General features: G+C 38.4%; 1 protein-coding gene across 8 annotated transcripts in view; it reads right to left on the reverse strand.

The window, feature by feature from the left end:
- Rapgef6 (Rap guanine nucleotide exchange factor 6) overlaps nucleotides 1-26,576 on the reverse strand; it is a 209,664-nt gene that overhangs the window by 125,394 nt on the left and 57,694 nt on the right. For all 8 annotated transcript variants that reach the window (XM_004666588.2, XM_004666590.2, XM_004666586.2 and 5 more), the window contains exons 5-6: nucleotides 10,944-11,013; nucleotides 4,480-4,623 (exon numbers count right to left, since the gene is read on the reverse strand). In XM_004666588.2, coding sequence (XP_004666645.1) covers nucleotides 4,480-4,623; nucleotides 10,944-11,013 — 214 coding nt within the window. The remainder of the gene's footprint in view (nucleotides 1-4,479; nucleotides 4,624-10,943; nucleotides 11,014-26,576) is intronic.

The raw sequence follows: 26,576 nt of genomic DNA on the forward strand, positions 1-26,576 counted from the left end.
CAAAAAGAATAAGAGGGCTGGAGAGATGGCTTAATGTTTAAGGTGCTTGCCTATGAAGCTAAAAGACCCAGGTTCAATTCCCCAGGACTCACATAAGCCAGATGCACAAGGCGGTGCATCATTCTGGTGTTTGCAGTGGCTGAAGGCCCTGGTGTGCCCATTCTTTCTCTCAAACAAATAAAATATAATAAAAGTTTTCAAAAAAGGACACTAGAGATTCAAACACCTAATGAACATAGATGCAAAAATGTTATAATAAAAATTATTAGTGAATCAGGGGCTGGAGAGATGGCTCAGCAGGTACGAGCATTTGCTCTGCAGCATGGGCACAGTCATACACACCAGCAAACCCAGTGGGGAACAGAGATGGAAGAACCCATGGTACTCACAGGTTTCAGGCAGACTGACCAAAAATGGTATCTCCCAGTTCAGGGAGACACACTGCCTGAAGTAAGGCGGAAAAGCAATTAAGAGGTCACTTGGTGTTCTCCTCTGGCCTTGACAAATACATGCATGGGGCATGTGCATCTATACATGAACATGTGTATGCATACTCACACACCAAATACAAAAGCAATCAAAAAGATAATTCACTACAATTCAGTTGGATTTGTCTCAGGGACCTAAGTATGGTTCAATCCATATAAACTAATGATAACAGCAGAGACAAGTGTACAGAACACATCAAGAATCTCAGCACTTAGGAGGCTGAGGAAGGAGGACTGTATGTTTCAAGCCAGCCTTGGCTACGGACATAGTGAGTGTCTTAAAAAAAAAACAACATGCAAGTAGGGACTGGAGAGATGGCTCAGCAGTTAAGGTGCTTCCTTGCAAAGCCTAATGACATGGGTTCAATTCCCCGGTACCTGCATAAAGCCAGATGCACAAAGTGGCACATGTATCTAAAGTTAATTTGCACTGGCTAGAGGCCCTGCCACACCCATTCTCTGTGTCTCTTTTCTCACTGTGCTTTCAAATAAATAAATAAAAAGCACCTGATAAAAGTCAACAGTTGTTCATGACAAAAACTCTAAACAGATGGCCGGGCGTGGTGGTGGACACTTTTAATCCCAGCACTTGGGAGGCAGAGGTGATTGCTGTGATTTTGAGTCCACCCTGAGACTAATTCCAGGAGAGCCTGAGTTAGAATGAAACCCTACCTCAAAAAACCAAAAAACAAAACAAAACAAACCCAAACTCTATAAACAGCTGGGCATGGTGGCACACACCTTTAATCCCAGCATTTGGGAGGCAGAGGCAGAGGTAGAGGTACGAGGATCACCATGAGTTGAGGCCAGCCTGCTGCTCAAGAGTGAGTTCCAGGTCAGCCTGGGAGAATATGACACGCAGCGGGGGGAAAACAAAACACCCCAAACCACAAGCACCACCTCTGACCAAAGTACATATGGAAGGATCATACCTCAATACAATCAAGGCTTTCTATGACCGACCCACAGCCACCATCATATTGGAAAGAGAACTGCTGAAAGAACTTCCTCTATGACTTGAAATAAGACAAATAGTACCCTCATAACTCTTAGTCAATATGGAGATTTTGTTCTTAAGAAATTTTTGTCAAGGAAATTAGCTAAAATAAAACAGGGCTGGAGAGATGGCTTAGCGGTTAAAGCACTTGCCTACAAAGCTTAAGGACCATGTTTAGCTCTCTAAATCCCACATAAGGCAGACACACAAGGTGATGCAAGCACACAAGGTTATAGATGCACACAAGATTACATAGGTGTACAAGGTGGTGCATGCACCTGGAGTTGGATTATAGTGGCTGGAGGACCTGAGGAACCAATTCTCTCTCATTAAAAAAAAAAAAAAGGCCAGTCTGTTGGGGTTGCCTTAAAAAAACAACAACAAAGAAAAGAAAAGACAATATAATACAAACTGGCAGAAAGTCAAGTCATCCCTACGTGCAGATGATATGATTCTTTGTGCAGAAGAGTCTGAGGCTCTATCAGAAGACAATTAGAACTAAATTTAGATAATTTGCAAGAATTAAGAAGTCGGTAATGTTTTAAAATACTCAAACTGAATTTTCTGAAAAAGAAATCATGAAAAAAAAAATCACATTCAGAGTTACAAAACAAAAATAAGCTCCTTCATAGACCTTCACAAAAATAAAAACAAACCTAGGAATAAATCTAACCAAGGAAGTAAAAGGCTTCTACATTTAAAATTACAAAAAATGAAAAAAGCCAGGCATGGTGGTGCATGCCTTTAATCTCAGCACTCTGGAGGCAGAGGAAGGAGGATCTCCGTGAGTTTGCGGCCACCCTGAGAATACAGAGTGAATTCCAAGTCAGCCTAGGCTAGAGCAAGACTCTACCTTGAAAAACAAAACACTGCAGAAATAAAATGAAGATATTAACAAAATGGAAAGAATGCCCAAGTTCATTTACTAGAAGTACTATCATTAATTTCCGTATTACCTAAAGGAATTTACAAATCCAATGTAATTCTTATCAAAATGTCAATGATATTCTTCACAAAACTAGAATAGTTAAATTCATATGGAAGCACAAAAGACCTTAAACAGCCAAAGAAATCTAGAATAGAACAACGGTGTAGGCATCATGGTATTTGATTTGAAGACATACCTGCTGCTGGCTTGGGTTCAATTCCCAAGCCACCCACATACCCACATAAGCTGGATGCAAAAAGCAGCAGCAAGAGGCACTGGCATGCCCACAACCCACACATGCAAATGAATAAATGAAAATCAAAAACAAAAAAGTTTTTTTAAAGAAAAAAAAATCAAAGAACATTATATATTTTGGTTTTAAAGGCAAAACAAGTCAGCTTAGATTAGTGATATTATATGTTTTAAAAACTAGAAATGAACATTTTGTGGCTCTGAATGTGGTGGTAGCAAACTTGTTTTTTTTTTTGGTTTTGTAACCCTGAATGTGATTTTTTTTCTCATGATTTATTTTTCAGAAAATTCAGTTCTTTGAGGTAGGGCCTCACTCTAGCCTAGGCTGACCTAGAATTCACTATGTGGTCTCAGGATGGCCTAAAACTCATGGCGATCCACCTACCTCTGCCTCAGGAGTTCTGGGATTAAAGGTGTGCACCACCATGACCAGCACAATAGCAAACTTTGAGATCAGTATTTTATTTTCAGAAAGAGAAAGCATTCAGGTAGTGTGACAAAAACCTTTAGAAGTTGTCTTAAATTCAATTATTTCTGACAAGCAAAATAACTAAACATATTGCTGTGAAGGTTTTTTATTTTATTTTATTTTTTTGAGGTAGGGTCTCTAGCTCAGCTGACCTGTAATTCACTATGTAGTCTCAGGGTGGCCTTGAACTCATGGTGATCCTCCTACCACCTCTGCCTCCTGAGTGCTGGGATTAAAGGTATGCGCCACCCCGCCTGTCATGTTTTTTTGGGGCACATTAACTCTCCTACCTTTAATGTTGCCACTTAAACACATTTTGGAAAACTGTTAACTACGGAACTTTTTCCTTCAAAAATGCACATGGATTTATTCCTAGATTACTATTTCCTTACTTCTCAGTCTAAAAAGAGGTTATCTGGAACTTCAATATTAAAAGACTTCTGAAGAAATAGCTTACTTTCTCTGGCTTTAACAAAATGAACGTTTCATTTGCTTCCTCTTTCTAGTATCTGCAGGTGAAAACACACCTTCACCACTTGCATGTATCTGTACTAGTATATATTACAGAGATGATGACAACGAGAACCACAGACCAGGGGTCAAGGGCTGGGTTCGTTCTTCTGAATGTGTCATAGCATATTAGGGAACAAAGTTCTTAGTCTGTTACCTGAGTTCTCAGACTTTTAATCTATATCACACTTAAGCAATATAAAGGCAAGAAAATCCACAAAGTTACGAAAAAGACTGTATACAAACACTTTTTTGCTATTTAAACTAAAACAAAAGCAAAATTCCTACAAGTAAGAAGATTCTAATCAATTCAGTCAATACAAGTATTTTTAAAACTTGTGTATTTACAGGTAGTAAAACTGAGAAGCTACCCCAAGCAATAAAGAAGAGGCAAGCAGAAAAGGTTAGATCTGCGTGGTGGTTTGATTCTGGTGTCCCCCATCAACTTAGGTTTCCTGAATGCTAGATTCCAGCTGATGGAGATTTGGGAATTAATGCCTCCCGGAGGCAATATATTGTTAGGGGTGGGCCTATGGGTGTTATAACCAGTGTACCCTTGTCAGTGTTTGGTATACTCTCCTGTTCCTGTAGTGTCCACTTTATGTTGGCCAGGGAGTGATGTCAAACCTCTGCTCATACCATCGTTTTCCCTGCCATCATGGAGCTTCCCCTCAAGTCTGTAAGCCAAAATAAATCATTTTTCAAAAAAAAAAAAAAAAATGTATTTACCTGTGTCAAACATTTACATGGAAACTAAGTGTTCGTAATACCAAAGCTAAAGATACTGTATATAAAAATTAAGGAAGAGTCATGCAATATTATTAAGTGTACTCACAGAAAGATAGCTACTAATGTCCACATCATCAGTTATGGTTTGGCGCTCTCCTTTACAGTTAATTTTCCGAAACCTTCGCCGAGACTGTCGGGCAGGAATTTCTCTTTGTAGAAAACTATCTTCATTATCTTTGGAATTCTCTACCTGAAACACATGTTCATATTCCTGATTGAACATCCAATTTTTTCATCTCATTGACAGTTTATAAAGTCTTAACAGGCTCATAAGAAAGCTTCATTTATTTCTGTCAACAACCTGCCTCAAGAAAAATCTATATGGAACAACGCTCATGAGTTAAAAAAAACAGAGAGACATTGTTGTTACAAAGACCTAGAGACCACTTTCCTTCCAGGAAGCTGTCTGCCTTACGCACATAAACATATATATAAGTATAGTTTCTTACCAGAAATGAGGCTGTTAACTACATCTATGCATCCAATAATTACAATTTCTAAGTTAGTGTAATTTCAAGCTGCCCAATTACACACATATTTGAGCAAAAAATACAATCATGGTCATGATTTTTACTAAATTGCTGAAAAGTAGAAACAAAATTTTATGTATTCTTTGGTGCTCACCTGAATGCATAACAGCAGCAATAAGGCTGGCATTTTTTTAAAAAAAGAGAATTAAAGTCAACAAAATCAATTTCTAGCTCCCCCTGTCTTCCAAAGCTTTGATTCAGCCAATTGTTAGGTTGTCAATTCTTTTTGTACTATGTCCTACAACACCTTTTCTTTCATTTCATTGCTTTCACAACCAACACTCATTTAAGTCTACATCACTGCAGCCATAGAGAATACAGCGGGGAAAGAACTTACTATAAAAGAGAACAAAAGCAATGGAAGGGCCTGGAGAGACTGCTGTGTGGTTTAGGCACTTGCCTGGGAAACCTAAGGACCAGGTTCAATTCCTCAGAGTCCATGTAAGCCTAATATAGTGATGGCACATGTGTCTGGAGTTCATTCAGAGGGGCTGGAGGCTCTGGCATGCCCATTCTCTCCCTTTCTCTAACAAATAAATAATTTTTAAAAATTAATAAATTTAAAATAATTATTTAAAATTTAAATTATTTATAAATAATTTTTAAATTTATTATTTATTTGAGAGGGGGTGCATATAGACACAATGGGCACACCAAGGCCTCCAGCTACTGCAAATGAACTCCAGACGCATGCTCCCCCTTGTGCATCTGGCTTACACGGATAACCGGGAATTAAACCTGGTCCATAGGCTTTGCAGGCAAGTGCCTTAACCGCTAAGCCATGTCTTCAACCCATGTATTTCTCACTTTTATTTCTCTGAAATAAATGTGTAGTCTTTATCTTTGGTGTTCAGGAAGCGCTGTATATGTTCTGGTGGGCACATCACCTTGATGCTCTCTTTGCCCTGTTTTCTTTTATTTACTGGCAATTTTTATTGATCTAATTCACATATCATAAAATCCAACACTAAAAAAAGTGTAGACTTTAATGGCTTTTGATATATAGTACAAACTATCACCACTATCTAATTCAAAAGCATCTTTCCCATGCTAAAAACTCTATGTATATTAGTATTCATCCTCTTTCCCTTTCTATAGAAGCTGTTAACTACCAGTTCTCACTTTTGAGACCCTACAGATTTCTCTCTTCTGAAAATTTTATTTTTTTTTGTTTTTTCGAGGTAGGGTCTCACTCTGGTCCAGGCTGACCTGGACTTCTGAAATTTTATATAAATGAAATTACAGTTTAGTGACCTCTGTGTGTGGCATCTTTCACTTAGCATAGCACTTTCCAAGGTTCATCAATTCCATAGCAGTTGCTAATATTTTCCTCTTTTATGGCTAAATAATATTTCATTATATGGACCCAGTGCACTTGGTCTATTAATTTCCCCAGGTGAGTGATAGAAATTTGGGCTATTTCTATCTTTTGGCTATTATAAGTAGGGTGTGTGTGTGTGTGTGTGTGTGTGTGTGTGTGTGTGTGTACACAACATTTTATGTGGCCATACTTCTTATTCTCTTGCAGGGAAATATAGGTGTGAAACTAGTGGGTCATTTGCAATTGTTTGAGGAGCTGTCATACACATTTTCTAAACCGGCTGCAGCATTTCTTATTCCCAGCAGTGTAGATGGGCTTTGACTTCTCTACGCCCTTCCTAATACCGGCTGCAGCCTGCCTGGGTCATCTCTTTGGTTATGACTGCTTGCCAGCTTGGACACGGCAAGGGACGCCGTGAATGCCACACCTGTGCTGGCTTCTACCTTTCGGGGGCTCTGCACTATCAGAAGACGCCGTCCTAGTGGAGACAACACTAGGGTCAGGCTGCCACTGTCTCCATCTACCCAGAAGTTACACTTTAAGTTCAATTAAAACCAAGAACTAAGAAAAGCATGTTACAAAGATCTTCTAAGCATGATTCTAAATAAAAAAATGTGCACTGTTTAATAAATTTATAGTCTTTCTAAAACAAGGTTACTTTTGTTTTGCTTTTAAAAAACTGTATCTACCTATCCACCCACCCACCCACCCATCCATCTATGAGTGCGAGAAAGTATGAATGAATATGGGCACACCAGGGTTGTCTACTACTGGAAGATAAAAACAAAAAACATTCCAGATGCATGTGCCACTTTGAGCATAGGGCTTTAAATGGGTACTGAGGAATCAAACCTAAGACAGCAGGTTTCGCAGGTAAGTGCCTTTCACCACTGAGCCATCTCTCCAGTTCTTCCTTTTTCTTTTGAGACAAGAGTTTACTTTGTAGCCCAACCTAGTCTTGAACTCTCAGCAATCCTCCTGCCTCAGCCTTCTGAATGCTGGATATACAGGCACATGGTATCTATCATGCCTGGAAACAGTACCACAGAGGTGCTTGGCCACAGGTATTCCCAATAACTAGTAGAGTTACTTCAAACATTTTGAAGAATTCTGCAGTTCTGGATTATTTTCTTTAATAATTCATAAAACTTCTTGACTACTGCTGACTGTCAGAAGTTCTGCAATTTAAAATTATGAGCCATAAATGTTTACATCTGATGTGACCTTTTGTTGACATATTATACACACAGTTGTTCCTGAAATATCTGAGATTAAACTAGACGCATACTGTACTTGGCTCTGAAATATACCAACATGAATTTCCTAAAAGCCAGACACTATCTTATAAAACCACAGTACAGTAAACAAAACAAAACAAAACAAAACAAAACAAAACAAAACAAAACAAAAACAGGGCATTTGATATATCCTATCTGCAGGCCATAGTGCAATTTCACTGGCTGACCCAACATTATTTACAATTTTCTCCAGCCCTTTCAAGACTTAACAGAAAAGCAAGTATTGTTGTTTTTATTTTCCTTTTCCTTAACTGTTCCATGTTACTTCCTGACCTTGGGATCTTCAGAGGACAGTAATAAATTTGTAGACTGTTTTCTTCTCATTTAACTTGTCTGCTATTTCCTTATAATCAGATTCAAGTCTACACAATGTTTATAAAGTTGTTTTGTCCTTTGCAGTGCATCATGTCAGGAGCACAGTAACAGCCCCTAGTGGACAGATGGCGGCAGTAGAAATAACTGCTATTATGGTAGAATCTCTGTATGTGTATGCTCTGCTACCAGAAGTTTAGTAAATTTTCTCTCCACAAATAACCTGTAGGGGATACTCAAGACACATAATCTAACCTGTTCCCTACTGAAACCTGTTCCCTAAGTTTCACTATGCTTAAGAATTTTCTAACTAATCATTTCTTTACTGTCTACTGTCAAGGAGAGCTTTCTTACCTTTTAAATGCACCTGCATTACATGTGAAGTTATCGCTATTACTTTACAAGTATTCTGGGTCTGGCCAGTGAAATACCCTTCAACCTGGCTCCTGTGTTTTTTGCTGGGTCTTAAATTTTCTAAATACTTCCTTTCCTTGTGGATAGGTAATAAAACTATTGTATATACTAACAAGGAAATGGGTGATAAAGAACTATAGGGTATGCATTAAAATGTGCTTTTAAAATATGTTCATTTTGGTATGTTAATATTCTAGTTAGTAATGCTTTTCTTCTCATTTAAAATAAATGTATTAGTTTATGTTACAAATCTAGTTAGTAATTTCCTTGGCCCTCCTCTGCCTGTTCTTTTGAGATGGCTTAAATCAGATTAGGCTGGCCTCAAACTCACTATGTAGACAAGGGCTAGCCTTGAATTTCTGATCCTCCTGCTTCCACCTTCTAAATTCTGGGATTGTAGGCATGCACCATGACTGGCTTAAAGTTAGTAATACTTCTTAGCACTATCAAACAATTCTTTTTTTCTTTCTAATTTTATTTTCAATGATTTATTTGGGGGGGGGGATGGGAGGGAAGGAGGGAATGGGCTCACCAGGGCCTCCAGCCACTGCAAACCAATTCCAAATGCATGTGCCCCCTTGTGCATCTGGCTTATGTGGGTCCTGGGGATTTGAATGGAGGTCCTTTGGCTTTGCAAGCAAACACCTTAAGACACTAAGCCATCTCTCTAGCCCCAAACAATTCTTAAACAACTGTATGTGTAAATTAATATGATGATAAAATAAGTCAAAAGGTTCTCACTCAGTATAAGGAAGTACAAGGATATCCTTAAAAAAAAAAAAAACAACCCAAATTCAAACACTGAGTTGTCAACATGGATATTCAAAAGGCGAGGGTTGGGAACTTGGCCAAGCTGGTAGATTGCTTGCCTAGCATGCAAGAGGCCCCAGATCTAACTCAGTGAACAATTAGAGGCAATCAGCACAACTGTCAACTAGTTTTTTATTTCTACACACTTAACTCCAAAAAAAGCAACCAAGTCTCTCTAGAGAAAAGGAGCAAGGAAAGTGTAAAATGAGCCTGTGGTATCTTGTATTTAAAGTGAATTTATGACTCTTTTCTTCCTTCTTATATATAAAACTAGCACATTAGGTATTTATATACAGTAAACACCAGTGATGATGACTGCAGTTAAAGCACTATTCTTTCCCCAAACAGATTGAGAAATATGAAATGCATACATAAATGAGAAAGCCCCATACTGCCTTGAGCAGTTTTCTTGTCCTATCCTTTAATGCAATTATTTAAAAGAAAGAAATTTTAGGCCTTAGTATTAGGTATATCTACTAAAAAAAGCATAAAACACCCATTCTCTCTCTCTTTCTCTCCCTCTACCTTTCTCTCTGTGTCTGTTGCTCTCAAATAAATAAATAAAACATTTTTAAAAAGCATAAAACAATATTCTATGCATTCAGCAAAACTGAATTCAAGCAACATTCACTTATATGCAGGTAACCCTAGGCATAATAGTAACCTCCTTTTATTTCAGTTATATTTAGCAAAAGGGGTTAGTACTATGGATTGGAGGATACCACACTCACTTTTAGTACAGTACACTGTTACAGCTAATCTACAAAGGAAGCTTTATCAGAGGTGTATGTGCATAGGAGAAAGTACAATGAACACAGGATGTGGTACAATCTGTTTTAGGTATCCATTTGGGTTCTTAGAATGTGTCCTCCTGATGATAAGGGTGAAGTATTGTATTGTACAAACTAAGAAATAATTTTTGACTTTCAGGAGCTTAAATTAAAATAGGTTTTATAAAACTCAGAGCAATACATTTATGGTTGTGTATGATATAGTTCAGGAAAGAGTTAAGCTATTTAAAGATGTCAATCTGACAACAGCAACATGGAAAGCAAGATTTTCTTTGAGCCCTCACATAAAATACTTCAGAGTTCAGCCTCATTTTGTAGCTGTTCTCATCCAATCAGAAGACAAGATCACCTCCATGAGATGTCAGTAGTAGGACAGTGAGTTCATTCAGTTTATGCTATTTTCTATTTGGTCATCTCCAAATAAGGTAAAGGGGAGCTATGATTCTTTTAAGGCTTTAAAAAAAATGTCAAATAGGGATGGAGAGGTGGCTTAATGATTAAAGTGCTTGTCTGCAAAGCCAAAGAACCAAGGTTTGATGTCTCAGGACCCACATAAGCCAGAGGCACAAGGTGGTACATGCATCTGGAGTTTGTTTACAGAGGCCAAAGGCCCTGGCGATCCTCCCCCATGAATAAGAGTAAAATAAAATTTAATTTTAAAAATGTCAAATAATCTAAAGTTGTATCAACTACCAAGGTCTCTGAAGAAAAGGTAAAGAATTATTCCTTAAATACATTCTATGTGAAAAGCTCATCCCAAGTAATTAAAAATCACAGTTCTGTTTTGCAATTCCTTTCATTTCCTGGTTGTATAGGTAGAAGAAATTACCAAATGTGGAATCTTATATAGAAATGTACCATACTACATATTCTTTCAAAAGTGGATCATAAAAATTTAGTGATGATGATCTTGATGCTAAACATCTCCAAAGGTCAGGGGAAGAAAACCTTCATGTGTGCTTAAAGTCTACTACATTTAAACTGGAGACTGAAGCATATCAAAAAAACAATTCAGCATTCTTTAAAGTTCTTACCACAATCATTTCTGAAGGCTCTAATACAAGACAATCACATCCTCTTTTTCCTCCAATCTGCTTACCAAAACTATAAAAACAGAAAAACAATTTCTTTTTAAGTTATAACATACTTTAATATGAGACAAAAATAACAACAAAACCTCTGAAGTTGTAACCAAGAAACTCTGATCATTTCATTAAGGTTTTCTTAAAAAAAAAAAAAAAAAAGAACCCACAAAATATTTCCTGCTAAAATATAACATGTCTCAACATAATTCTGCATGAAATGGTTTTTTTTGAATGTATGCCTTTGATTGATTCCTAAAATGGGTTATAAAAGAAATCTGCCTAGTCTCAAAATTCAAATGCTTATCATCAATTATAAGGAAAGCATACCTAACTAAAACAGTATCATGTTTTATACATGTAAACTAATGTACTAGACAACAGACATAAAACATTAAAAATATTAACATAACACTATATAAAGAAATGTAGTAAGAGAAAGACAGGATGGTTTCTTTAAAAAAAAGTGTTGTGAGCCATTGCCTGTTGTCTGTGAGAAGAAATCTAAAAAGCTAAGTCACTACTAAAAGAAACCACAGGACTTTACATTCTCAGTGCCACAAAAGAATTCTAAGCAGAGAACCAAAGGAAAGCTAAGTACCAATTCTCTAAAAAGAATTTTTTAACTGAAATAAAATTTGCCCATCGCATGAAACATAAGGATTAACATACTATGCACAGTATACCTAAAGCAAATTATAAAAGCAACCTAAAATATTATAATATCTAAAATTATTATCAGGGTTGGAGAGATGGCTTAGTGGTTAAGGTGCTTGCCTGTAAAGCCTAAGGACCCAGGTTTGATTCCCCAGTACCTATAGAAGCCAGATGCACAAGGTGGCACATTTATCTGGAGTTCGTTTTCAGTGTCTAGAGGTCCTGGTGTGCCCATTCTCTCTCTCCATCTGCCTCTTTCTCTCTATCCCAAATACATAAATAAAATTTAATATGATGACCAATTATAAAATACAAATAAAAAGGTACTCTATTAATAAAAATTACTAAGTCCGGCATGGTGACACATGCCTTTAATCCCAGCACTCAGGAGACAGAGACAGGAGAATCACTGTGATGTGGAGGCCATCCTGAGACTACATAGTGAATTCCAGGTCAGCCAGGGATAGAGATCCTACCTTGAAAGGACCCCCGCCCCCCCAAAAAAGAGTGACATACAACATATACTTTTATGAGAAGGGTCAAAATTATGAAAATAAAAATATTCCACAAAAATAAGACTTATTGTGAATAGTAGTATTTGATCCAAATGTAAAAATCTGAATGAAATTAGTTTTTTGTTTGTTTGTCTTGAGGTTGGGTCTCACTCTAGCCTTAGCTGATCTGAAAGCCATTGTGCAGTAACAGGCTGGCCTTAGACTCACATTGATTCTCCTACTTCTGCCTCCTGAGTGCTGGGATTAAAGGCGTGCTCCATAATGAGTGGCAGGACAGAGGTTTAAATGGAGAGAAAAATGCTTCAATTTATAGTCCACAGCAGGGAGAGAGAGATGGACAGAAAAAGACCAAGACAGAGGTAGAAAAAAAGAGAGCCAGGCTGGAGGGATGGCATAGTGGTTAAGGTGTTTGTCTGCAAAGCCAAAGTACCTCAGTTTGATTCCCTAGGACCCACAGAAGCCAGATGCACAAGGTGGCACATGCATCTGGAGTTTGTTTGCCTTGGCATGCCCATTCTCTCTCTCTTTCTGCCTCTTACCCTCTCTCAAATAAATAAAAATGAAATATTAAAAAAAGAAAAAAGCCAGAGGTAGTTGAGGGCAGGTATGTACACTTACAAAACTTCAGAAAGGGACCCTTAAGTCTTATAATGTGAGACATGGGGCACTGGGTTGGGTCCTCACAAATGTATTTCTTATTTGTTCCAGGGAGGGCCTTCCTGTAGCTCAGGCTAACCTGAAATTCACTATGTAGCCTCAGGATGGCCCAAACTCATGGTGATCCTCCTACCTCTGCCTCCAGAGTGCTGGGATTAAAGGCGTGGCTCCTAAGTGTATTTCTTTAGTAAGGTGACACCATAGCTCTGCTTAAAGCAATGCTGGATTTGGCCAAACAAATTTAAAAGCTAAGGCTCAAAATAATCAGTTGGTTTTAACTACTTAGACTATGATAGAACAATGTTCAGTACTACCTAAAGAAATATAACCAAAGAATATGATTATATACAGTTGACTATGCCTGATATCCAACAAACAAAACTACAGCTATTCTCTTCATATTGGTGGACAGATTCAATAAAACCACAGAGAGAGAAAATCCCAGTAAGTTGCTTTGGAAGATTGATACATGGTTCTAACATTAACAGGGAAATATGAAAACTTAAAAAACCAAAAACTTTCAAGAAATGTCATGACATACTGCATCAAGATGACTTGTCAGCTAACATCACCATGACACAGGCCAGAGAGAACACAGGAGATTAAATGTAAAGGCATGCAATGTTTAGAAAAATGATCTATTGGGCTGGAGGGATGGCTTAGCAGTTAAGGTGCATGCTTGTGAAACCTAAGGACCTAGGTTTGATTTTCCAGGTCCACATAAGCCAGATGCACACGGTGGCGCATTCATCTGGTGTTTGTTTGCTGCAGACCCTGTCACGCCCATTCTCACACACTCTCTGTGTCAAGTACATAAATAAAATAAAATGTTAAAAGATGATCTATTGTCTAAATAGCCCAAAACAACTAAGTATTAAGATAGAAAGAAAAACAGAGAGGAGAGATCTCAATATAACACAGGAGGGGGGACCTAGAAGTGGCCCAGCAATGAATAAGTAGAAAGATAAAAACTATAAAAATATTATACAACATAAATTCTGTGTACATGCTTTATACCCAAGTTAGGAAATATGATTCTATATGATTAGAAACTTGCCTCAAAAAGTTTTTGGATTCTGGAGATGGAGAAATTGCTCAGTGGTTAAGGTACTTGCTTGCAAAGCCTAACAACCTGAGCTCAATTACCCCGTGCCCAAGTAAAGCCAGATGCACAAAGCAATGCAGAGGCTGGAGGCCTTGGAATACCTATTCCATGTGCATGTGTATGTTTGCTTGCAAATAAATAAGTAAAACATTTAAAAAGGTTTTCAACTTCCAGTTAAGACGGCAGTGTAAGAGGCATGCCAAAGCAGCCAAGGGAAGAAAAAGTAAAGAACCCCAGCAAAATACACGGTTGTACTAAAAAGTTAAGGTGTTCAAGAAGGTATCAATCAAAGAAGAGAAATAAGGGAGATACAGAGCATCTAGAGGCCACAGAAGCAGGCAGAAAGGATAGTACTAGGTCCGAGTGCCGCCAGGCTCAGCCTGAGCCTCAGGGAAAGCAGGTGTGGGAATTCTCCACTCACACCAGCTTCCTCACAAAGTCAAGAAATGTAAAGGGAGAAAGGCAGGGAACAGCCAAGTGGCACATGAGGAAGAGGATCACAAGGACCAGCAGGAGAATTTCAGCCACGATCCACAGCCTCCCCTCCACACACTACCAGCTAAGCACCAGCAAGTATTGGAGACCCGGGGAAAGGAACTCACCTACACAGCACCCAGCACAGGCTATCACAGCAGTGACCTCCCCGCTGCCCATGCCAGCCAGCTTACCTGAACCCACAGAGGAAGCACAGAGGGACCCAAGTGGGCGTGCAGCATAGCTGAGACCAAAGCCATACCAAAAGGTAACTGGGATGACACCAGGTCAATACGTGCCAAATAAGCCTCATATACAGGCTTGCACTGGAAGTGCTAATTGCACCTTCCATGTCAGGGTAAAATATAACATTATATCTGATGGATGTTCAGATTTGTCATTCGTAAATGAGCTATATTTTGGGCTTGTCATTTGTTGCTTCCTGATTTATAGGGCCTTTATCTCTTCTTCTGTTGTTTGTTGAGGAAGGGTCTCGGTCACAAGCTGACCTTAGAATCCTTTGCAGACCAGAAATCTCAGCCAACCAGTTGCCAGGTTAAGGGTGTAGGGCAACACACATCCTTAGGGACTGGGACATTGTCAGAGGATCTATTTGTCATAATACCTATTCGAGCATAAATACTCTGTGCAATTTTTCATTGAATGTGTACATTGTTTATGAAAACTTTAATGCCAGTATTTTGTTCCACCCAGCCCACTAGAATACACTCATAGACAGCAAACCCAACACCTAGGGTCACTTTTATGGTTACTATGAGAGTCTTAAGAACCCACTTAGCACCATAAGCTCCTACCCTGAAGATTTAACACATCAGAATGATTGACACATCTGATAATATTGCAGATAATTAGAAAATCCAAGCATTAAATGAATCTAAGATATAAAAACTCTACATTGTAATACAAGAAACATGAAAAATCAAGACAATATAACTCCCCCCACCCAAAGTATAAAGCCATCAGAAATGACCTCTAGTGAGAGTGATTTAGAGGAAATGCCTGAGAAAGATTTCAAAAAAAAAAATTATAAATATGCTCAAGGAAATCAAAGGAACCAAAGAAGACAGAGGAAACCAATTTAATGAAATAAGGAGGTAAATACAAGGAAAGAATAAGGAAATAGGAATAATAAAGAAAAACCAGTCAGAAATACTAGCAATGACAAACAGTCAGTCAAATAAACTCCGTGGAAAATCTCACCAGTAGAATGAATGAATGAGGGTACAGAATATCTCAACTAGAAGAAGAGGTGGCAGATCTAATACAGTCTAAAAACAGAGAACAAACTAATGGGAAAGTATGAATGGGAAGTTCAAGATATTTTGGACACTATGAAAAGATCAAATACAGAATTCAGGGTATAGTAAAAAGAGAAGAATTTCACTCCAAAGGCATAGTAGGTGTTTTCAACAAAATCATAGAAGAAAACCTCCCCCAAATTGGGAAAGAGATGCCAATACAGATGCAGGTAGCCTTTAGAACACCAAACAGACAAAACCTAGAAAGAACCTCTCCTTGCCATATTATAATTAAACTACCAAACATGCAAACCAAAGAAAATATGTTGAAAGCAGTTAGAGAGAACAATTAAGTACCATACAAAGGCAAGCCCATCAGGATCACAGCACATTACTTAAAACAAACTTTAAAAGCCAGAAGGGCTGGGCGTTGTGGCGCATGCCTTTAATCCCAGCACTTGGGAGGCATAGGTAGGAGGATCGCTTTGAGTTCAAGGCCACCCTGAGACTACACAGCTAATTCCAGGTCAGCCTGGGCTAGAGTGAGACCCTACCTCGAAAAACCTAAATAAATAAATAAAATAAAATAAAAAGGGCTTGGAATGATATATCCCAAGTTCTGAAAGATAAGAACTGTCAACCAAGGTTAAGTTACCCTGCAAAGCTCTCCATTCAAATAGATGGAGAAATAAGGACATTCCACAAGAAAAGCAGGCTAAAGGAATATTTGAAGACAAAACCAGCTCTACAAAAAATACTTGAAAGAACCCTCTAGGCTGAAGAGAAAGAAAAGCACATATATAAGGAACCCTGAAAAAAAACAAATCATACTCAAATACTAGTTAATACAAGAGAGCAAAGGTAAAACCGGAAGAACTATAAAACAAGAAAAATGGCAAAAATAAATACACACCTTTCAATAATAACTCCTAATATCAACAGACTCAAGGCCCCAACCAAAAGACATAGGTTTGCACACTGGGTTAAGAAGCAGGATCCTGAGCCATGACCTCATAGTGCCTGACACTACCTACACAAGACCATCATAAGAGAAGGAAAAGATCATGACATCAAAATAAAAGAGAGGCTGATTGAGATGGGGAGGAGATATGATGGAGAATGGAATTTCAACGGGGATAGTGGGGGGGGGGGTATTACCATGGGATATTTTTTATAATCATGGAAAATGTTAATAAAAATTGAGAAATAAAAAAAACTTAAAGAAAAAAAAAGTAGGATCCTACAATTTGTGGCCTCCAAGAAACTCATCTTTCTACAAAGGATGGACACTATCTTAGGGCGAAAGGTTGGAAAATGGTGTTTCAAGCAAATGGGCCTAGAAAATAGGCATGGGTTGCTATCCTAAGATCTGACAAGGTAGACTTCAGTCCAACATTAGTTAGGAAAGATAAGGAAGGTCACTTTATATTGATTAAAGGCACACTCCAACAGGAGGACATTACAATCCTAAACATACATGCACTTAATATGGGGGCTCCCAACTTCATTAAACAAATGCTATCAGAACCAAGGTCACAGATAACACCAAACACAGTGGTAGTGGGTGACATCAACACCCCACTCTTATCAACTGACAGGTCATCCTGGCAAAAAATAAACAGATGTATCTGGATTAAATGAGATCATAAAACAAATGGACCTAACAGATATATACAGGAAATTTCATCTAAAGGCTGCAGAATACACATTCTTTTCAGCAGTACATGAAACATTCTCTAAAATAGACCATATATTAGGACACAAAACAAATCTTAACGAATACAGGAAAACTGAAATAATTCCTTGCACTCCATCTGATCACAATGGAATCAAACTACAAATCAACAGCAAGGAAGGCTATAGAGCATACACAAAATCATGGAAACTAAACAAACTACTAAATGATGAATGGGTCAATGAAGAAATCAAGAAGGAAATCAAAAACTTCATACAGTCAAATGATAAAGAGAGCACAACATATCAAAACCTTTGGGACACAATGAAGGCAATTCTAAGAAGGAAATTTATAGCTTTAAGTGCCTATATTAAGAAATCACAAAGGTCACAAGTAAACAACTTAATGCTTCATCTTAAGGCCTTAGAAAAAGAAGAACAAGGCAAACAGAAAATCTGTAGACATAAAGAAATAATAAAGACCAGGGCAGAAATTAATGAAAAATAAACAAAAAAAAATCCAAAAAAACTCAATGAGACAAAGAGTTGATTCTTTGAAAGGATAAACAAGATCAATAAACCTTTAGCAAATCTGACCAAAAGAAAGAGACACAAATTTATAAAATTAGAGGTAAAAAAGGTACCATCACAATAGATACCAGAGAAATTTAAAAAATCATAGGGACTTACTATAAGAACATATTCTCCACTGAAGTTTGAAAATCTGAAAGAAATGGATGATTTCCTTGATTTATATGACCTACCTAAATTAAATCAAGATGAGGTTAACCACTTAAATAGACCTATGACAAGTATGGAGATCCAAGCCGTTATATATATAAAAAAAAATCTCCCAACTAAAAAAAGTCCAGGCACAGGTAGATTCACTGGTGAATTTTACCAGACCTTCAGGGAAGAACTAACACCTTTGCTTCTTAAACTCTTCCATAAAATAGAAAAAGAAGGAATCCTACCAAACTCCTTCTACGAAGCCAGCATCACCCTGATACCAAAACCAGGCAAAGATATAACAAAAAAAGAAACTTATAGACAGATCTCCCTCAGGATCATAGATGCAAAAATTCTCAAAAAATACTGGCAAACAAAATACAATAATATACATGAAAGATCATTTTATACCAGAGATGCAGGGATGGTTCAACATATGCAAATCGATAAATGTAGTACATTATATAAATGGACTGAAGGGCAAATATCATATGACCATCTCATTAGATGCACAAAAAGCATTTGACAAAATCCAATATCCCTTCATGATAAAAGTCCTAAAGAGACTGGGAATAGAAGGAACATATCTCAACATAATAAAGGCTATTAATGACAAGCCTACAGCCAACATAATACTAAATGGAGAAAAACTTGAAACCTTTCCACTAAAATCAGGAACAAGACAAGGGTGTCCACTGTCCCCACTTTTACTTAATATAGTGCTGGAAGTCTTAGCCATAGCAATAAGGCAAGAGACACAGATAAAAGGGATACAAAGGAAAGGAAGAGATCAAGTTATCATTATTTGCAGATGACATGATTCTACATATGAAGGACCCTAAAGACTCCACTAGCAAACTGCTAGAGAAGATAAACATCTATAGCTATGAAACAGGATACAAAACACACACACAGAAATCAGTAGTCTTCATAGATTCTAATAACAAACACACAGAGGATGAGATCAGAGAATCACTCCCATTTACAACTGCATCAATAAATAAATAAATAAATAAAATAAAGTACCTTGGAATAAACATAACCAAGGAGTGAAGGATCTCTACAGTGAAAACTTTAAAACACTCAAGCGAGAAATTGCAGAAGACACTAGGGAAAATGGTAAACATCCCTTGTTCTTGGATCGGAAAAATCAATATGGTGAAAATGGCAATCTTATCAAAAGCAATCTACACATTTAGTGTGATCCCTATCAAAATTCCAATGGCATTCTTCATGCAAACAGAAAAAAACAATCCAAAAATTCATTTCGAAGCACACACACACACAATAATCCTCTTCTATCTAAAACAATTTTGAACAAAAATAAGGCTGGGACAGGCTTTCCAAACCCTTGCAGGCTCGTTCAGCCTGGGTCTCTTTTGCGAGAGCTTAGTGTCATGATTTTTGGGCTTGCATTTTCCTGTCCACTTGTGGGATGCACAGATAGCAGAGTCTAGAAAATATTAGAGTGAGAGGAAGCTACAGCACAAAATCTAGAAGCTACAAACGCACATCTAGAGCAACAAAAGAAGGATGTGGGGAATTTAGGGATTGATAGGGTATGTTTTGTTGTTGTTAGTATCTCACTTTATGTGGACTTCACTTTACGTCAAGTTAAGTGGTCTGACACTGACGGCTTTGAACACCAACATGCTGGCTCACACTGATGAAATATTTGGGTTTCATTATTTTTCACTGGATCCGCCTGTAAATATTCGTAAATCTACATTTCAGCCACTGTTTTTTCTACTCTTTTTGCTGCTCATTAACCCTTTCATGTAAGTGGCCAAAGCCAAGTGTAAACAGCTTTCTGAAAAATGAAGCTGATGATTTTTCCTTTAAACAAAAAGCCAAAGGACTTGGTCTTAGTTTCCATTTTAAAATGATTTATTGAAACAAGGTAATAATCAAACCCTACAGGCACCAAGTAGGCTGCTTTACATGGTCTTACAAAGACATTTTTATGTACTAGAACATAATGAAGAAAAGTTTTGGACATGAGTAGCTTATGGGGGAAGCTATGTCACCAGGTATGGTAGACAGAATTTGGTTAAGATCCAGGTGTACTTTGGGAAAGAACACTTGCTGTCCTGCTGTTAAAAGAACTGAGTATCAGAATCTCCTCGCTGTGCCTTAGAGCAGGAAGTTCCCTTTGATCTGAGACTTGGAAACAAGTTTGGGTCATGCAAGTGTTTAATAAACTGTTATTGTATTACTGCAATACATCTTTTAATAGTACTTTGCTAATAAAAAAAAATAAAGCTGTGGTGGTATCACCAAACTTGATTTTTACCTATACTACAGAGCTATAGTAACAAAAATAGCATGGTATTGGCACAAAAGCAGGTATGCAGATCAAAGAAACAAAACAGAGGACCCAGATGTCAGTCCAGGAAGCTAAAGCACCTTATCTTGAACAAAAATGCTAGAAATACTCATTGTAGAAAAGACAGCCTCTTCAGCAAATGGTGCTGGAAAAACTGGATATGCATCTGCAGAAGGATGAAAATAGATCCTTATCTCTCTCCACGCGTAAGAATTAAGGCCAAATGGATCAAAGACCTTAATCAATATCAGACCTAAAACTCTGTAACAGCTAGAAGGAAAAGTAGGGGAAACCCTTCAACATATTGGCCTTGGCAAGGACTTTCTGAATATAACCCTAATTGCTCAGGCACTAAAACCACAGATTAACAGCTTGGGACCTCATGAAATTACAAAGATTTTTTTTTTTCTTTTACAGCAAAAGATACTTATGAATAGAGCAAAGAGGCAACCTAAAGAATGGGAGAAAATCTTTGCCAGCTATACATCTGATAGAGGATTAATATCTAGGATAGTCAAATAACTCAAATAATTAAATAATAATAAATCAAACAACCCAATTAAAAATGGGTTAAGGAACTAAATAGAGAGTTCTCAAAAGAAGAAACACAGATGGCATATAAATATCTAAAAAAATGTTCAACATCCCTCCTCATCAGGGAAATGCTGATTAAAACTGTGCTGAGATTCCATCTCAGTCCTGTCAGAATGGCTACCATCATGAAAACAAATGACCATAAGTGCTGGCAAGGATGCAGAAAAAGAGGAACGCTTCTACACTGTTGGTGGGAATGCAATCTGGTCCAACCATTGTGGAAATCAGTGTGGAGGCTCCTGAGACAGCTAACAATAGATCTACCATATGATCCAGCTATAACATTCCTAGGCATATATCCTAAGGACTCTTCTCACTACCTTAGAGACATTTGCTCAACCATGTTTACTGATGCTCTATTCACAATAACTAGGAAATTAAACCAGCCTAGTTGTCCCTCAACTGATGATTGGATAATGAAGATGTGGCACATTTACACAATGGAATTCTACTCTGTAGTAAAGAAAAGTGAAGTTATGAAGTTTGCAGGAAGGTGGATGAATCTGGAAAGGATTATAGTCAGTGAGGCAAGCCAGGTGTGGCATATTCTCTCTCATATGGGGATCATAGCTACAAATGACTGGACTTTTGTGGAGTAGGAAAAAACTCAGTAGCAGAGGCCAGTAAGCTACAAAGAAGATATAAAGGGAATAGAAAGGGTGTGTGTGTGGGGGGGGGTGGCAAATAGGATGGTATTGTATATATGTATACAGAAGAACAGATTAATGGGGGAGAAATGGCCTAAGTGAGGTCAGGGGAAGAGACAGTAAAGAAAGGTGGAGGGAGAGCTAATAAAAATCTAAGAGGAGGGCTGGAGAGATGATGGCTTAGCAGTTAAGCGCTTGCCTGTAAAGCCTAAGGACCCTGGTTTGAGGCTCGATTCCTCAGGACCCACATTAGCCAGATGCACAAGGGGGTGCACGTGTCTGGAGTTGGTTTGCAGTGGCTGGAAGCCCTGGCATGCCCATTCTCTCTCTCTCTCTCTCACTTTTAAATAAATAAAAATAAACAACAAAAAAATTAAAAAAAAATCTAAGAGGATGTAAGAAATCATGGAAACCTACTTTTTTGGACAATGGAACACACAGGAGCCACAGATGTTTACTAGAAAAATTTTCAGTTTCAGGGATGGGATACCTTCCAGTGAGTTGTTGGCCAGGGAGGTCTCTGATGCCCCCAAAACATTATAGGCCATTGGCAAGGCTCTTGGTTTCTCACCAGGAATAGATGGTAAGACCCTATTGCTGAAGACACACTTGGACTGCAAGGTCACTGAGAAATCCTGATGGAGCTGAGCTGAAAACCTCCTCCATGTAGACCAGCTGACAGAAAGCTGAAAAAAGCCACACTGCATGCAGTTCAATGGGACAGAGAGAAATCACCAGTAAAGATACACAACAGTGGACACTGCAAGCCATATATTTGGCTAGCCAGGCCAAATGAGCCAATGGGTACAATAGTGGCACATTTGTGATGGCAAAACCAACCACCCTTTAATTTGACTAGAGGCCTGCTTCATGGAGGGAATATATCCTTGATACTGAAAACCTACAATGCGTAGTAGTCATGAGCCCTAAGGGTATAACGTAATATGCTCACTAAACTGCCCAGTAAGCACTTCCCTTAATGTCCATACCCATATATTACTGTTACCCTCACTTTTCAATAGAGAACCTTCTCTTTACAGATGGCAGTGACTTTGGGATGACTCAGAAGGCACCATGGTGCTGAGAAGAAGTGACAGAGGAGTGCTCAGCAATGAAATATGTCTATCACACCTTCCAAGGCCCACGGTCCATTGCAGAAGAGGTGGCGGAAAGAATCTAAGAGCCAAAGGAAGGCTAGGACTCCTTACTACATGCTTCTCCAGACACAAAATGGCCTGGATATCCATGACCTCACAGTGCTGACACTACCTACATAAGACCATCATAATAGGAGGAAAAGATCATGACATCAAAATAAAAGACTGAGAGGGGGAGGGGATATGATGGGGAGTGGAATTTCAAAGGGGAACGTGGGGGGGGGGAGGGAATTACCATGGGTACTGTCTACAATTATGGAAGTTGTCAAAAAAATAAATAATAAAAAAGATAAAAAAGGTTTTCTATTCTATTAACCTTTTTCTGTACTTACCACGTGGTCTTATGTGTCATTGTACTAACATAATACATCTGCCTCCTGAGTACTGGCAATAAAGGTGTGCATTAGCATACCCAGCTCCACTTATAATTTTTTAAAAGATAGAAATATCTTCTCTTCCATGCCTGAGTTTGGTAACATGGCCATCTCTTTTTTTCATGGCCAGTCTAACTCTAGGTTTATCAATGCCTTTGACTTCTAAGGAATCAACTTTTCATTTCATTGTTTCTTTCAATCTTTTTCTTTCCTTCCCTTCCTCCCTTCCTTCCTTGCCTCAAACTCATGGCAATCATCCTACCTATGCCTACTGAGTGCTGAGATTAAATGTGTGTACCACACCACACCTGGTTCAAAAATTTTTCTTAAAAAAATATTTTTAGGGTTAGAGAGATGGCTTAGAAGTTAAGTTGCCTGCCTGCAAAGCCTAAGGACTCACATTCAACTCGAGATCCCAAGTAAGCCAAATGCACAAGGTTGCCCATGCATACACGTTGGCACATGTGTCTGGAGTTTGATTATAGAGGCTGGAGACCCTGGTGCACCAATTCTCTCCCCCTGCCTTGCATTTACAAAGAAAAAGGCCATTATTATGTTTACTATTTTCCCATTTGTTTAAGTGTGCCATCCTCTTTTGTTTCTCAATTCTTCCTTTATTATCAGGAATTTGTTCTTGTTGATTTATTTTGCAATGCTGGGAATGATCCAGGACCATATATATAATGCTCAAAAACTACAGCATTAAGCCACATTTCCAGTTCCTTTTTGTTCATCTGTTTTTTTTTAATTTTTTTTGAGACAGGGTCTCCCTGTACCCCAGGCTGACCTGGAACGCTGGCCATATTCTCATGGCAATCCTCCTACTTCTGCCTCCTGAGTGCTGGGATTAAAGGTGTACACCACCATGCCCACCTTGTTCTTTTAAATGCAATTTCCCCCCTAAATGTTTAAAAGGAAGATCTCAGTATGCACCGGGAACATTGCAAGGCTTTCCAATGCATGCAGTTGAAACTACACTGGAGATTCTAGTTCATGTAACACGGCTAGAAAAGAGATTCAAGGCACCCTGTAAAGGAAGAAAGTAACACTAGTGTAACAGACATACACAAAAAATTTTAAGAAGCCCTTAAACAATCTACCAGAATTAATCTAAAAATTCTGTCAAGATCACAGGATATAAGACAAATTTGTTGGGCTGGAGAGGTGGCTTAGCAGTTAAGGTGTTTGCCTGCAAAGCCAAAGGATCCTAGTTCAATTCTCCAGGACCCACATAAGCAAGATGCACAAAGGGGTGCATGTATCTGGAGTTCATTTACAGTGGATGGAGGCCCTCTCTCTGTCTCTTTCTCTATCTCTCAAATAAATAAATAAAATTTTAAAAAATGAAAAAAGGATCAAGAGTTAAATAAATGTATTCATATATAACAGCAATAAATAAAATGAAAGTAGTATTAAGAAATCAATTCCATTTAGTAGTATACTATTTAAGAGTAATTCAACCCAAGTGAAAGACCTGTACACAGGAAAAACATAATACTGCTGACAGGAGTGGGGAGGAGAGACATTAAAAGGCCTCAACATATATAAAAGTAATCCACATTGAGTGAGTTATTGGCCACGGAGGTCCCTGAAGCCCCCAAAACATTATAGGCCATTGCTGAGGCCCTTGGTTTCCCACCAGGAATAGATGGTAAGACCCTAGTGCTGAAGAATCCACATACTTGGGCTATAAGGCCATTGAGAAATCCTGCTGGAACTGAGCTGATAACCTCCTCCATGTAGACCTGCTGACAGAAAGCTGGAAGAGCCATTCTACATGCAGTTCAATGGGAGAAAGGGAAACCACCAGTGAAGTTACTCAACAGTGCACACTGCAAGTCTTATATTTGGCCAGCCAGGCCAAACGAGCCAAAGGGTGCAATAGTGGCATGTCTATCATGGTGGAAACCAACTGCCTTCTAATTGGACTGGATGCCCGCTCCATGGGAGGGAATACATCCCTGAAACTGAAAACTAAACACAGGGGTATTCAATGAGCCCTAGAGGTGTAATGTCTGCTGATGTCTGGATAAATGTATATACTATGCTTATCAAACTGCCCAGTAAGCACTTCTCTTAATATTCATACCCTTATATTAACGCTATTCTCACTTTTGGTAGAGAATCTTCTCTTTTCAGATGGCGGTGACCTTGGGACGACTCAGAAGGTATCATGGTGCTGGAAAGAAGTGACTGGAGTACTGAGTAATATAGTGATCACACCTTCAAAGGCTCAGGGTCTAATGAGGAAGAGGTGGCCGAAAGAATATAAGAGCCAAAGGAAGGGTTGGACTCCTTACAATGTGCTCCCTCCAGACATAAAATGCCTGGATATCCATGACCTCATAGTGCCTGATACTACGTACACAAGACCATCATAAGAGAAGGAAAAGATCATGACATCAAAATACAAGAGAGACTGATTGAGATGGGGAGGGGATATGATGGGGAATGGAATTTCAAAGGGGAAAATAGGGGGAGGGAAGGTATCACCATGGGATATTTTTTATAATCACGGAGGATGTTAATAAAACTTGAGGGAAAAAAAAGTAATCCACATTGATAGACCAGAAGACACATATTGTTAACTGCTATTCTCCCTAAACTGTAGATACAAGTAATTTATATCAAAAACCTAATGGGATCATGAAATTTACATGAAAATACAACAAATCTAAAATAAGCAAAAAACAGTATAAGGCACAGTGTTGGGTGTGGTGGCACACACCTTTAATCCCAGCACTTGGGAGGCAGGAGGATTGCAGTGAGTTCAAGGCCACCCTGAGACTATACAGTTAATTCCAGGTCAGCCTGGGCAAGACTGAGACCCTACCTCAAAAAAAAAAAAAAGTCCAAATGGATTAAAGACCTTAACATCAGACCGGAAACTCTGAAACTGCTAGAGGAAAAAGTAGGGGAAACCCTTCAACATATTGGTCTTGGCAAAGACTTTCTGAATACAACCCCAATTGCTCAGGCAATAAAACCACAGATTAACCACTGGGACCTAATGAAATTACAAAGATTTTGCACCGCAAAGGACACAGTGAAAAAAGCAAAGAGGCAACCTACAGAATGGGAAAAAATCTTCGCCAGCTATATATCTGATAGAGGATTAATATCTAGGATATACAAAGAACTCAAAAAGTTAACCAATAAGGAATCAAACAAGCCAATCAAAAAATGGGCTAAGGAGCTAAATAGAGAGTTCTCAAAGGAAGAAATACGAATGGCATATAAGCATCTAAAAAAATGTTCTACGTCACTAGTCATCAGGGAAATGCAGATTAAAACTACATTGAGATTCCATCTCACTCCTGTCAGATTGGCCACCATCATGAAAACAAATGATCATAAATGTTGGCGGGGATGTGGAAAAAAAGGAACCCTTCTGCACTGCTGGTGGGAATGCAATCT

Source organism: Jaculus jaculus, chromosome 6 (assembly GCF_020740685.1).
Source record: "Jaculus jaculus isolate mJacJac1 chromosome 6, mJacJac1.mat.Y.cur, whole genome shotgun sequence".
NCBI classification, from domain to species: Eukaryota; Metazoa; Chordata; class Mammalia; order Rodentia; family Dipodidae; genus Jaculus; species Jaculus jaculus.